General features: G+C 32.6%; 1 protein-coding gene across 2 annotated transcripts in view; it reads right to left on the bottom strand.

Annotated features, from left to right (window-relative positions):
• Nucleotides 1-14,955, bottom strand: part of LOC148618100 (neural-cadherin-like) — a 68,277-nt gene that overhangs the window by 21,394 nt on the left and 31,928 nt on the right. Inside the window, exons 15-25 of one of the 2 annotated variants that reach the window (XM_088585966.1) lie at nucleotides 14,635-14,808; nucleotides 13,714-14,032; nucleotides 12,473-12,493; nucleotides 11,101-11,579; nucleotides 9,530-9,771; nucleotides 5,869-6,017; nucleotides 4,105-4,368; nucleotides 3,645-3,863; nucleotides 1,922-2,036; nucleotides 1,366-1,550; nucleotides 709-965 (exon numbers count right to left, since the gene is read on the bottom strand). In XM_088585966.1, coding sequence (XP_088442092.1) covers nucleotides 709-965; nucleotides 1,366-1,550; nucleotides 1,922-2,036; nucleotides 3,645-3,863; nucleotides 4,105-4,368; nucleotides 5,869-6,017; nucleotides 9,530-9,771; nucleotides 11,101-11,579; nucleotides 12,473-12,493; nucleotides 13,714-14,032; nucleotides 14,635-14,808 — 2,424 coding nt within the window. The remainder of the gene's footprint in view (nucleotides 1-708; nucleotides 966-1,365; nucleotides 1,551-1,921; nucleotides 2,037-3,644; nucleotides 3,864-4,104; nucleotides 4,369-5,868; nucleotides 6,018-9,529; nucleotides 9,772-11,100; nucleotides 11,580-12,472; nucleotides 12,494-13,713; nucleotides 14,033-14,634; nucleotides 14,809-14,955) is intronic. The other variant, XM_088585967.1, reaches the window with a different exon arrangement.

Raw genomic sequence — 14,955 nt, 5'->3', positions numbered from 1 at the left:
TTAATACATTTCCATGACCTGAACCAGAATTTTGCTGAAGGCAACAGTATTTGAATTATTTTCAAAAAACTGTCTTCCGACTCCTATGTTCCATTTTTTGTATAGACAGGATTTTGGGCACAATATACAAAAGAACCAATATGCTTTTTTTCACTAAATGATCTTAAATAATTTTAGAGAAAATTTTCAAAGTTTTTCATGTGGAAAAAAAAAATAATGTTTCAGGAGCTGTAACTTCTACATCAGTAGACAAATTGTTTTGAAAATTTTTGGCACTGGTTGATCTCATGATGCTGAACAATATTACCCCCAGCCAGAATTTTGCTAAAGGTAATGGTTTTTGATTTATCGGCAAAAAACTGCCTTCTGACTCCTATGTTTTATTTTTAGTGATGGCAGCCATGTTTTTTTGAGAATAAAAAAACTCCCAATGAACCCTTTGTGTACAATACCCTATGGAACAATCAAACCAAGTTTACATCCTGTTGGTCTAGAATTTCAGAAGAAAATATTTTCGAATATTTGTCCACGACAACAACAACACGACACCAAGTGATGGCATAAGCTCACTTGACTATTGGCCAGGTGAGCTAAAAATCTACATAACATAACAAGAATGTGTTACAGGAGTTCGTTTGTATATATTTCTATCTTATTTCTTTTTTCTAGATGTTCAATTCTCCATGGTTAAAGATACAGAACACATACCTCAGATTTGTACTGGGTTACTATACCATCAAGCTTACTAGCTGGGTACCAGGGTGACCCATGTGCAGCATATCTAACATCCAAATATCCTGTACTTTTATTTTCCATTACACTAAATATATCTACATTTTCTACTGGAACATCCAATTTTTCAGCCAATTTTTGTTGAAACTTTTCATAACTACTTGCACCATGTTTAGTAATTCCTGATGGATCCTGGTATACAGGTTTCTCTACAAACTGTTCAGATGTTATACCTACAAAATCAAACTTTAGTTATCTCCCCTTGCATGTATCTCCAACTTATTACTTTCTTCATGAATATCTTTATATGATTCCACATAACCTACACAAAAATCTACTTTACAGTTTAAAAGCTGTTTTTCTTGTAATACATTGTATACGTGGATGACAACAAAAAAATGGACATGGAGATTCTTTTAACCCCTTGAAATTTAGGGAGAAGGGGATTACAACTAATAGATTTGCTTACTAAATACAAACTACACACCCCTTCAATGTGTTGCATGGTGTTTAATGACAACAATAATAAAAAACATATACTGTTACTCAAAAACATGTAATGTGTTAAAATTGTGCATAACCTCCTACATGAGCATCATCCATAAACTAGTTAAATCCTAAATCATGCCGTACCTTTAAACCTAACAGATCCAGAGCTAAAGACAGCATCATCTGAGATTTCTTTGACAGTAACAGTGATAGTAGATGTAGCATTCTTCCTACTGAAGACAACATAGTCCCAGACATTCACTTTAAACTTAAACACTCCTCCAGGTACACCTTTCAACATTGTAATCATACCAGAATCTTCATTTACACTGTATAATCAAATAAAATAGATTACATTTCCTAGGTAGTTACAACAGGTACATTGTGATCATCAAAAACATTTCCTAGGTAGTTAGTTACAGGTACATTGTGATCATCAAAAACATTTCCTAGGTAGTTAGTTACAGGTACATTGTGATCATCAAAAACAGTCTTAATTTAAAAAAAAAAAAACAATACCAGTTTCTTAACTCAAATATTCTAGATATAAGACAAATATCTGAAAATATGAGGTACAAATCTATGGATACATTTTATAAGCAGGCAAGATTGAAACTCAATAATTCTCAAAATTAATACTCTACACCATATGTATGTCAATACGAGAAAGACAAACACTAAAATCATCAAGATTCATTACCTGAAAAATTGCTTCATTCGCTGTGGCCCACTAAAGAAATATTTTTTATCTTTATGATCCCAGTCATCTAAATCATTGGCATTAGCTCTTCCAATAACAACATCTCCGAACAAACCTTTAAAGCAATAATCAATTGTAATAAGGAATCCTGAGATTCAGTGTAACAACTCTACGTTACCATAGCTTTATATTTTGTTTGAAATAGTCAAAATAGCCTTTGATATTGATGTTGTGATGAATTCAAAGCATTTTGTACAAATAAAACTGTGGATTGACATATACACTGACATGTGTTTGTTTTTTGTAGTAAATAATATGGGGCTTCACACAAGACAATCTTACTTCATTGTCTACGATCTGACTGCTCTGATAGGACAAATTGGTTGCAATGCTATATCAAAAACATACAATACAGAAATTTGAACACTGCTTCAACTTATTATTTATCTGACTGCATTATTTATAGTAAAACTAATCATTCTTATTACGCAATATTAATTGTCAGTTCTCAGCAAATAACTTAAACACCAACAAAACCTATGAAGGAGTTATAGGTCTATGAGGTTTGAAGTCCCAAAACATATCCTTTAAAAAATTTATAGAAATGAACTTTGAGCAAGCTAAACATGCAGTTTCAGCCAAAATCTTTCTTAGCAACCAACTGTATTGAGCAATATCCTGTCTTAAGACCATGGTAAGATAACTCCTTTGTAGTGCATTTTCTGTCAAATGAACCTGTACACAAGAAAAAATACATCATATGTTTTTCACATTTTAAAACATACAATTTTCAGGTGTTTTCAAAACATATGCAATATTTCCTAAGTATATGCAGACAATCTGTCTTATGTGACAATGATTTTGTTAAGACAAGTTTGACAGTATATAAAAAAAATTGATTGTATATGCTGTAGTGACTTTTACCCCTATTTCATCATTCCTTGCCAGTGAGGAGAAACATACCTTTATAATTCACAATTCTTGCCAGTGAGAAGGGATATACCTTTGTAATTCACTATTCCTTGCTAGTTAAGGACATACCTATATAATTCACCATTCCTTACTAGTGAGTAGGGACATAACTTTATAATTCACCATTCCTTGCCAGTAAGAAAGGACATACCTATATAGTTCACTATTCCTTACCAGTGAGGAGGGACATACCTATATAATTCACCATTCCTTGCTGGTAAGGAGGGACATACCTTTACAATTATATGCAAATGTTTCACCATTCCTTCCTAGTGAGGAGGGACATTTTTAATAATTCATCATTCCTTGCCAGTGAGGTGGACATACATTTATAATTTACCCTTCCTTGCCAGTGAGAAGGAACATACCTTTATTATTCACCATTCCTTGCCAGTGAGGGGGACATATCTTTATAATTCACTATTCCTTGCCAGTGAGGGGGACATATCTTTATAATTCACTATTCCTTGCCAGTGAGGGGGACATATCTTTATAATTCACTATTCCTTGCCAGTGAGGAGGGACAAACCTTTATTATTATATACTTATATAACTATACATGAATGTTTCACCATTCCTTCCTAGTGAGGAGGGACATACCTATATAACTATACACGAATGTTTCACCATTCCTTCCTAGTGAGGAGGGACATACCTTTATAACTATACATGAATGTTTCACCATTCCTTCCTAGTGAGAAGGGACATGCCTTTATTATTCACCATTCTTTCCTAGTGAGGAGGGACATACCTTTATAATTATACACAAATATTTCCTTAAAGCCATCATAATGCTGATTATTATTCTTGTCACCAATTTCTATGGTCAGTGTGCTAGTTCCTGTTTGAGACAGGGCATTGTGTCCTCCCATATCTTTCATTATAATCGGCAGGTAATAAAATTTCTGCTCCTCACGAAAAAATTTTCGTAACGCATAAACCTTGCCTGTTCCATTGCCACCATCACCACCTGTAATTATTTCAGAATTTTAGTGATGCAGAAAATACATAAAAATATGTTTGGTAGCATTTTCAGACCCAACAAGCAAAGCAGATGTTGGTATAATCAGCAGTAAGTCTGCAGGACAATAGTTAAAACAAAATAAGAAAATGAGGATTATGCTTTACATCAGAAGAAATCAGGTCTGATTTTTCCCGGTTTCAAAAAATGATAAGCGTTCTGTGACCATATGAAAATCAATATTTCTTACTCTGATCAAATTCCAAACTAAACATGAGATTGTTGTTATCATAACAAGTTGGATTCTCGTTACAGGGAGGTAACTCAAACTTGAATGGAGGTCCAAATTTCCTTGTGTCACGATCAACTGCACTGAATGTTATAATTGGTTCGAGAGATGGATCTTCATCCTCCATGACTACTGGATGATATGGTCTGGCAAATATTGGAGCTTCATCATTTAAGTCTGTCACATGGATATAAAGGGTAGCAACTCCCGTCTGAGGTGGAATGCCTGTTATTGATAAAAAGGATATTTTGGTAATACCTTATCTCTACAATTATCTATTTACCTTGAAGGTATATTCTTGCTAGACAAACATATGAGATGTAAAAAAATGTTTTTAATCGATGATCTGGAAACTTTAATTTGTGCTTCACATTCTCTCTTTCTCATCACTATTCCTTTAATAAATTTTCTTATTCAACCTTTCAACAAGACAATTTATTACAGAAACAATAATTCCACATCAGTTAAAAATATATATATTACATCATACAAATAAGGCTACTTTCATTCTAACAGACACAACCTATACCTCTGTTCATATATTTACAATAGCTCAGACTACCACGATATTGCTGTTTATATATTTACAACAGCTCAAACAATATCTCTATTTATATATTGACAACAACTCAGACTACCAAGATATCAGAGCAAATGAATATTGAAACCCAAAGATCGTAACATTGTCAAGCGTGGGCACCCAGGTGAGTATTAGTCTGGAAAACCGGTCATAATTAAGGCCGGTAATAAATAAACAATATAATTAATTTTAATAAGTCATTTGTTAATCATTGTATTAAATTTTAATTGCATGATTAAAATGCAAGTGCATCCCATAATGCACTTTAAATACCAATTTCTGGCACTTCCTGTTACTTCAATATAACCAAATATTTATAATGTAGCATACCTTTCCTAAGTATTACATTTTTTTGTGACAAAAACAAGTTATAAAGTAACTTGACATAAAAAAAAAGGGAACCAAGAGTCATTTCAGAATGGTTTTGTAAAAACTTACTTTTTTCATAATTTTTCATTCAAGACAGTAGTATTTCATATTGTGGTAGCTTGGTACATGTAAGTTAGAATATAATCACTTTAACTTACTAAAAGTAAAATATAACTTTTCAAAGTTTCTTTACATTGTATCAAGGTCTGGTTGCAATTAGCCAATTAGATAACACTTTCATTGATTAAAATTTGCACCACGTGCGAATATGTTATCACTTACTGTACATGAGTATAAATTTGCAAATAGAAGGGCCGATAACTGTGAAATGCGCAATCCTATTAAAGATTTAGTAAACTCTTCGAGAGTTTGTTTATATATTTTAACGGTTTTGAAGAATAGCACTTAGGGATGACTTAATTAAAACATCGTCTTATTCATTCATAAATGGATAGCGGCACTGATATTATTTTTAGTTTGATCAATTGTCAGGTTAAGAGATGATATTATTTTTAGTTTGATCAATTGTCAGGTTAAGAGAATAATGAAAATAATCAATAAATTGCAATCAATTCTAATGAAACTTTTATTTTCTTGAAAAATCCTTACATAAGTTGAAGTGCACGATAAGTAGAGGCTGACATTTTGCTGAAAAAAATATCTACTTAAAGTCTGAAAAATATGGTAAATACAAGGATTATCTCCCCTCACGGTTAGGGTTGATGTTACAGAAAAACAGACATCTATTGGCTTGAACAACAAATTGTATGACTTACCTTTATCTATGGCTAGTATCTTAACAGTATATTTTTCACTGGTTTCTCTGTCCAGAGTTTGACCATCAAGTCCATTTTGTATCTTTACCAAACAATTTTCACTATGTTGTTCAACATAAAATCTGTCAGCATGATCTGCTATGGAGAACCTACATAATAAAAGTTATACTGATCTTGAGACAAAGCCAGATACACCACATTTACATCATCCTTTAACAAGAGGCTCCCAGGAGCCTGAATCGCTCACCTTGTTGAATTTTGCCTTTCAAGAGCAATAAATTAAACAAGAAGTTGTCCAACAATTTTGACCCAAGAAAACTTAGACAGGACTTATCATAAGGATCATTTCATCAAATGAAAGTTTCTATCAATTGTGGTTTTCAAGACATTGGCAGAAAACTATAAAAAAAAAAAATCCTGTCATTTTCCCTTTTTAAGGACAATAACTCTTATAAGGAGTTGTCTGACAACTTTTATGCCTGAAGACTTTTGTAGTCCTAAAAATAAGTATCATTTCAGCTATTGAAAGAATGTGCCTAAACCTTACGGTCTTGGAGATATATGCGAAAAACTACTGTATGACCCCTATGTTCTACTTTTAGTAACGGCAGCCATGTTTTTTGACGGATCAAAAATCCCCACACCAGTTCAATGCAGGATCTCTAAGAACATTCAAAACAAGTTTGGTCTCAATTGATAAAGTATTATTATTATTATTATTATTGCATCTCTTATAAAGCGCTATATCCATAATACATATACTCAAAGTGCTGTACATAACATGCATATAAAAGAAATAGATATAAGTACATCAAATTACAAAAATAAAAATAACAGGACAAAATAAAATTGAATGAATATCAAGTAACACAATGATACCTATTTTGATGAAACAAAAATGAAAAGAAGCGACAAAAGATGATAAAAGTGTAGACAATCTATTAAAAAAAAATCTAAAATAAGAGACAAAGGGAAAAAACTAATTGATTGGAATTGAGTTTGTACAGAGTATAAAAATATATTCAAAATTAAATGAAAATAAAACAAATAAACCAAAATGAAATTTAAAACATGCATAGAAAACATTCAATATTGTCAATTAAAATAAAGTCATATCACAAATCCACAGATACAAGTTATCACATAAATGTTTGCTTAAAAAGATGTGTTTTTAGTCTCTTTTAAAAACATCCACGGTGACTGTTGTGTCCCTCAAATCATTTGGCAAAGCGTTCCTTTGAAAGGCAGCAGATCTATCAAATTGTCTTTCACTGTATGCCATTGTTCGGGTAGTTGGTGTTTCTAACAAAGATTGAGATCCCGATCTAAATGATCTTGATGGTCTATAGACTTTAATCAGTTCTTGAATGTAAAACGGAGCTTTGCCCATAAGAGCTTTGAAAACGTACAGCAACAACTTGAACTGACAACAGTAAGAGACAGGGAGCCAATGGAGAGATTTCAGCACTGGGGTGATATGATCTGATTTCCTTTTCCTTAATTTAACTCTAGCGGTGGTATTTTGAATTCACTGTAGCCTTTGAATTTCACACCTTGGGAGTCCATATAATGATTCCCGTAATCAAGTCTTGATGTTATCATCGAGCAAACTAGAGTTTTACATGCGTCTTCTGTGACACAATGACGAATGGCCAATATTGTGAATCTGATGAAAGCAAGATTTTGATATTGCACTGATCTATTTTGTCATCGAGAGTGTTTTGTCAAAGTAGACTCCTAAGTTCTTAACACAATCAGTACTACTAACGATGTTTCTTCCAAAACGAAGACTACAATTTGAAAAGTCTTTGGCTTTATGTTTTAGTGCGAAAATAATCAGTTCGGTCTTATCTTCATTCATCTTTAGCATATTACTACACATCCAGATGCTTATATCGGAAAGGCAAGATTCAAGTCACTCAGATATGTTGTTCCAGTTATCTAGCAGTTGTACAACTAGATATACTTGCATATCATCGGCGTAGCAGTGATGACACATGTTGTTGCTGTCTACATATTTCACCTATCGGCTTTGAGAATATACAGTATAGTTTTGGACCTAAAACAGATCCCTGGGAACACCATACTTAAGTTCGACCTCATCAGACAGTGTAGCACCAATTGCTATTCGCTGAGTTCTGTCTATAAGATACACATTCAACCAACTAAGGGCTGTTCCATATATTCCGAAAGAATTGATGGAGAATATTGTGATCGATCACATCGAAAGCAGCTGATAGGTCAACCATGATTAGCACAGCGCAACAATTTCTATCAAGTGCTTAAGAAATGTTATGGTGCACATACAGTAGAGCTGTTTCGGTGGAGTGGTATGCTCGATAAGCCGATTGAACAAGTTCATAAAGATTATTTGGTGACAGATGACTTTTCAAGGTGACTTTCAACAACTTTTTCTAAAACATTTGACACAAACGGCAAGTTGGACACTGGCCGATAGTTTTTCATTACATCTTGGTAAAGGCTGGGCCTTTTCAAAAGAGGTCACACAATAGCACTCATGAATTTATCTAGTACGATGCTCTCCCTTAAAGACTTATTAACTATATCAGTTGTGACTTGTGACAGACTGTCAATACATGATTTCACTAATGATGTTAGTAAAGGGTCCAATTCACACAATTTGTTAGGAGTCTTTAGAACGATCTTATGTATCTCGTCCACAGAAGCAGGTGTGAAATTTTCCAGAGAATGTCCTTCAAATGGAATATCGGCTGTGAATGGATCACAATTACCAAGATGTTGGTTTGCATGTAATAAGTTCGTTCTTATAGTTTCGATCTTTCCCAGAAAAAATGTTTCAAATCTATTTGCCAATTCCATTTCAGTTAGATGTGACGGAAGAACAATTGTCTTTGAGTTTCCAAGAAGACTATTGGTAAGATTAAACAGCTTTTTATGGTCATTTCCCAATTCCGAAATTTTGTTCGAATAATGTTCGGTTTTGCATTGTTGTAGCGGTTTATTTGTCAGAGGAGAAGATTTTTGATAGAAATAACATTAAAAATAGCAAAAAACGTTGAAAAAGGGCAATAACTCCAACATGGCTTAATGGATTAAAATGAAAATTTGACTGCAGATAGATCTCATCATGTTGAACACTTTTATCCACATAAGAATTTAGCTAAACCTTATCGTTTTGGAGATACATGCAAAAAACTACTGTCTGACCCTTATGTTATATTTTTAATAACGCGGCCATGTTTTTCAACAAATAAAAAATCCTCACATCAATTCTATGAAGGATACCCCGAGGAACATTCATACCAAGTTTGGTTTCAATTGGTCAAGTAGTTTCAGAAAAGAAGAGTTTTGAAAAATTGTTAACGATGCCGACAGACGACAGATGACAATTGATGGCAATAGCTCATATGACCCTTGGCCAGGTGAGCTAAAAATAAGTTTTCCAAAAACAAGAAGCTGAACACACAAGTATTTTGCTCACCATCACTCTTCCTGTTTGTTTAAGTAAATCATTTACAGAACAAGGTTAACACTGTATGTGCTAACACAGGTCATGAACCTCTATTTTGTTAATGCATGTCCAAAATACTAAATGTCATTTGCTCTTATGTGAACTATTACATGTCACATGTTATTCTATATGTTATAATCTACATAAAGTCAGCTAAGACAAACTTACATAAATTCATTATTGGGTGGTCTGTCTTTATCATGGGCTGTGAACGTATACAGCAATGAATTTTCAGGAATGTTTTCGTCCTTATAAATAACATCAACTTTCTTCAGGAATTCTGGTCTTTCATCATTAGCATCAATAACTCGGATCTCAACATGGGCTATGTCATAATGATTTGGGTTAGCATCTCTGGCTTTAACTGTCAAGTTGAAGAATCGTTGATTTGGATCCTCATAGTCAACAGGCTGAAAAAAATACATTTAAACTGATGGTGGTAGATTTAATAAATTTTTCATTGAGAAACAGGTTACATTTCTGATGAGGGTAAATATTCAGAATGATTTACACATACATTTTGAATTGGAATGAAATCTAAAGAACCTAACAACATTTTGATACTCATATCAGCTTCGTCATTAGAGTACTGCTACAATGCAGACAAATACAGGAATGTTAACTAAGAAACTGGGCTATAAACAAAGATACCCAGAAACATGTACTGTACGTTTCCTTTCAATGTGGAGTAATATGTTTTCAACTGTCATAATATACAAAATATGAAATGTTTTTTTTTTGTTTTTTTTGTTTTTTTGTTTTTTTTTTTGTTTTTGCTATAGAAATATGACCAGTACCACAATTAAAGACATTCCTAGTAATTATTGATTTAATTATTTTTAATTTGCAAGTACATGTCTATCATAAGGTATTCCATAACTATCAGTGGTACAGTTGAACTATATTCACTTGAGCTTGGATGGCTTGTTGAACTGGACTACCTAAAGCAAAGTCTAAAGTACAGTCAAACCTTGATGTGTCAAACTCGGATGAGTCGAAATCTTGGATTACTTGGACTAATTTTATAGTCCTGGTGAAGATTTCTATACTCCAATATAATTTTACCTCTGATGACTTCAACTTGGATGAATCAGAATCTCAGATAACTGGAGGTTATCAATTAGTCCCTTTGATAGGTCTTTGAGGATAATTAACTTGGATATCTCTAAGTGAACTAATTAGTAGGAAAACTGATTGCTTTATTAAAAACAAAGGCCAAAGTGTGTTTTAAAACATTTAGCCTGGATTATGTAATTACTGGTTGACACCTTTATGGCCTGATTTGTTTATAAGATTAATACAAAAAAGCTTGTGTCATAAATAGAAACAAATTTGAATAATCACACTTCAGAATTCAAATCTTCAATGTTGTCGGATATTTTGATAATGATAAAAAAATGGTAGTAAATTTTGGAATTGTATTCGATCATTTAATTACAAGCAAACATATGATAATAACTTGTGAGTTTTTATAACTACATTCCTTTCACTAGTAAATCTCAAATTGAATTGCTGTAATGCAGTGCACATGGTTTGAATAGCAGAAACAATCACTGACCAATACACTTCCGGAATAAACTCGACCTCAGATGACTTGAAAACCAGATAACTCGAACATTTTTGCCAGGTCCCTTTGATGTTGACTTAACAAGGTTTGACTGTTACAACTTTTAATACTCCATTGTACTCAATGGTCAAATGCAGTCTGATAGTATTTTGAAAGATCTGAGTGAACTTACATTATATACAGTCAGCACACCAACATTTGATGGAAGTGTTGTGATTGAGAAGAAGTTAAGATCATTCTGTGTAATGATTGAGTAAGTCAGTGCTGCATTGTCATCAACATCATCATCAGTAGCAACAACAGAGATAACTGGCCCTGAAGTCTGACTCTCTAACAGGTTCACTTTGTATATTTTCTGTAAAAATTTTGGCCTTTCATCATTTTCATCAGTGACTTCTATGGTAACAGTAGCAGTTGAACTCTGAGGATTTATGCCATTATCATAAGCGATAATAGGGAGATGGTATCTATCAAGAGTCTCTCTGTCAAGCTTGTTGGTGTTGGATGTAATTAAACCAGTTTCTGAATCTATCAGAAAGAGGCTCATTGATGTTTCCGGGTCAACTGGACGATTGTTACCTATCATGTAACGTACTGTTCCATTGCGACCAAAATCTGCATCATCAGCTCTCACAGTCATAACATTCTTACCTAAAAAGATAAAAGATCCAGTTTCCATTTCTATATAAAAATATTAGTCAATTCTATCAATATTATAGAAACAATCATTATTAAAAGTTGCTACATCTAAAATACCTTTAAAACATATATCAAGCATTCTGACAGCTATGTTCTATGATAAGTATTACCAGTAACTGGTATTCCACTTCTAACTTATAAAAAGTATTGCTACACATGTATTTTATAAAGGTGATTGTCTTCATTAAGAATGATTATATACATTATACAATAAGTCTTTTGGAATATACGTGTTAAGAATGGAGGTATGGGTTAAGGTGTTTGGAATGGACCATTATTAAGCAAGGCATGGTCAAATTAAATAAACAGATATGCACCAATTCTTAAATGAAGCAAGTATGATCCTTGAAATATGGTAATTATCATTTAATGTGAATTATGGACATGAGATTTATGAATAAATGAGCACAAAGTCCATTAAATTTAAACTAATTATATAAGGATATTTTCATGGGTGTAAACCAGAACATCCCTACTGTAGAAATTCAATAGAAAACAAATATTAATAAAATAAAAACAGTTCTGTACTGAAATTGCACAGAAATTTATTGACAACTAATATCTAAAATCAAATCAATATGCACCCACAAAAATTCCTTTTATACAGACTGCAATATGATAATAAAATATAACAAAATGACATCAAGAAAATTCAGGCTCACAGAAGAAGAAAAAAAGCTGTCAAAATCAAACCCTGTATTTTTGTTCCTGCAGAAAGCACACACAATGAAAAGAAAACATTGTGAAGGGTATCACAACAATTTGTGCAAATAAGGTATAGTCATATAAAATTATAAAACAAAATACCTTTTACCTTGTATGTAAGCCACAACAAAGATACCTACCGAAAACCTTCTCTCTAAAATCTAGCAAGAAGCCAAAATATATTTGATGTAATTCTTTCCCTTCGCAAAAGCAACAAGAAATAACAGCTTATAGCTAGTGGATATAATATCTATCTCCATCTAATTAACAAAAATAGTCTCTCAATATGAAGAACTTTTTTAAAAAGTGAATCCTAAAAAATATCTCCTAATTTTCAAATTCGTGTTTACAATTTGGATATCGTTCAATATTATACTCCAATAAAATAAGAAATCCTACAGAAGAAGAACAGTAGTTACCAAAATTTACATTTTCTTACATATATCAGGCTGAAGATAGATATAATTTTGTGTATAACTTGATGGCATACAATAGGACACACACAACAACATGAATACTTGAAGTATGGAGATGACAATGAATATATGTTTAATTTCTCATTAAAGATACCAGTTTATAGACTTGACCATAAATATAATTCACAATAACAAGTTTTACCATGTCATAAGATATTCTTTTGTAGAGGCTGAAAGGTGTAGGGGCATTAAGGTATGAATAAAGCCTAAAAATATCAACTTTGTTGTAATAACATGAAAGTTGTTCATAACATAGTAAAACATATAAAATATAAGAAAAATTATGTTTTGTGGCATTAGTTTATTGTTATATCTTCATAATGGTGCCACAATTTTACGTCATTTAACAAAGACTGCTGAGAATTATGAAATTGGTTGTTTTTTTTTTTTTAACATATTTACATCCACAAAACTATGTCCACACCCAAGAAACAACTTTACATTTACATACATAACATACTGGGTGAAATTATTAGACTTTGTTGACAGATAATTTACAAAAACAATACAAATAATTAATTACCATCAATAGCCCTTTGATCTTTTAATACACTTTCTTTCAAAACCGTGAAAATTATTCTGTCGGCAGTACCGTTTGTAAAATCAAATCATCTTCAAATGATGCAATAATAAAAGGTCAAAATTTTCGAATTGGCATTAACCATGTCTCGACCAACAAACTGACAAGGTGTAGGGTTATAGAACACATCAATGGAAACAGCTCTTAGAATGCATTGCTATTTTTCACAAAACTGGCCACCCCTATACATCTGCCATTTTTTCTTGACCCAGTGGTGGCCGGTTTGGAGAAGTTTCACTCTACAATGGTTCACCATATCTGTTCCTTTTTCTATTCTAAGTATGAATGGTTTAATAAAGAACTGCCTTTCACCAACTTAATTTACCTTTGGCAGAATTTTCTGGTACTGTTCCATAAAGGCTGGCAGTAAACACTGGTTTGTTATCGTTGATGTCGATGGGTTTGACCTTGACATAGGCGTAACCAATCAAGGACTGTGCTGAGTTCGGTTCATCCACAACCAAAACATTAAACTGGTACTCTGCTCTTCCCATTGGTAAATCTCTATCAAGAGCCTTTAGAAGGTAGATTTTACCAGTTTTTGGCTCAATGGAGAAGGTGGGATTGTTAGGTCTGTTGTCATCGCTACTTATACTGTAAACAAAGTCCGTCTCTCTGGCTGTGTCCTTGTCTGTCGCACTCACCTAAAAAACAATTACAGGTGAATGACATTAGATTTATCTAGTATTTTCAAGGTCCCCTCCGATAGATATATTTGTTCCAGTAAAACTAAACTGTTATTTCTTTCATACACTATGTATTCAATTTACATACTGAAAATTCAATTATTTTTTTTTTCATAATAAAAAAGTTAATAAAACATTTAGATTTAAATTTCACTTAATTCAAAACATCAAAGAGTATTTTGCTATTCCTTATATTCTACCATAACATCCCTTAAATATTGAACTAAAAGTAGAAACAAGTTATCAATTTACCAGAACATTTATTTCCTTACACAATATTTGTAACGTGTTTTTATACTTTATTACATGGACCAATATGGAAATATGAGATTTATTGCATGAAAAACATCATATTTGTTTTCTTTTAAGTGCATGTGTAAACCATAGGATATTTATACACAAGTTCTTATCAAGTTTTTTTTCTTTCGTCCTTAACATGTGAAAAACATATGTTACATTCTTTTACTGCAGTTGAATATAGGATGTTATATACATAATTGAATGTTAGGGGATCTGTGTACAAAACATATCAGTAAATAATTGTTCCTGCACTGCCTTACTTGTACAAGGAATCTGCCATCCGGGGGTGGTGTTGCCTCCTCCACAACATCTGTAATGACATACTCAGATTTAGTGAACTCTGGTGGGTTATCGTTGACATCCTGTACATGCAGCACTACACTAGTTGTGTTGGTATAGAAACTGTCACTTACTGTTATTGTCAATGTAAATGTCTAAAAAAATAATACAGATGCTTGTAATGATAATTTTTTTTTTTTTTTTTAATTTATCGATGTGTAAAACAGGACCAATTACTAACAATACAAATTTATGTCTGGTTTGAGAGTAAATAGTCCAATTTTACACATCCATAAATTCTG

The sequence above is a fragment of the Perna viridis genome, chromosome 5 (genome assembly GCF_037379345.1).
Source record: "Perna viridis isolate PV_CMFRI_1.1 ecotype Kerala chromosome 5, ASM3737934v1, whole genome shotgun sequence".
NCBI lineage: Eukaryota > Metazoa > Mollusca > Bivalvia > Mytilida > Mytilidae > Perna > Perna viridis.
The sequence above is the reverse complement of the archived record's forward strand: the minus strand, read 5'-3'. Positions and strand labels throughout refer to the sequence as shown.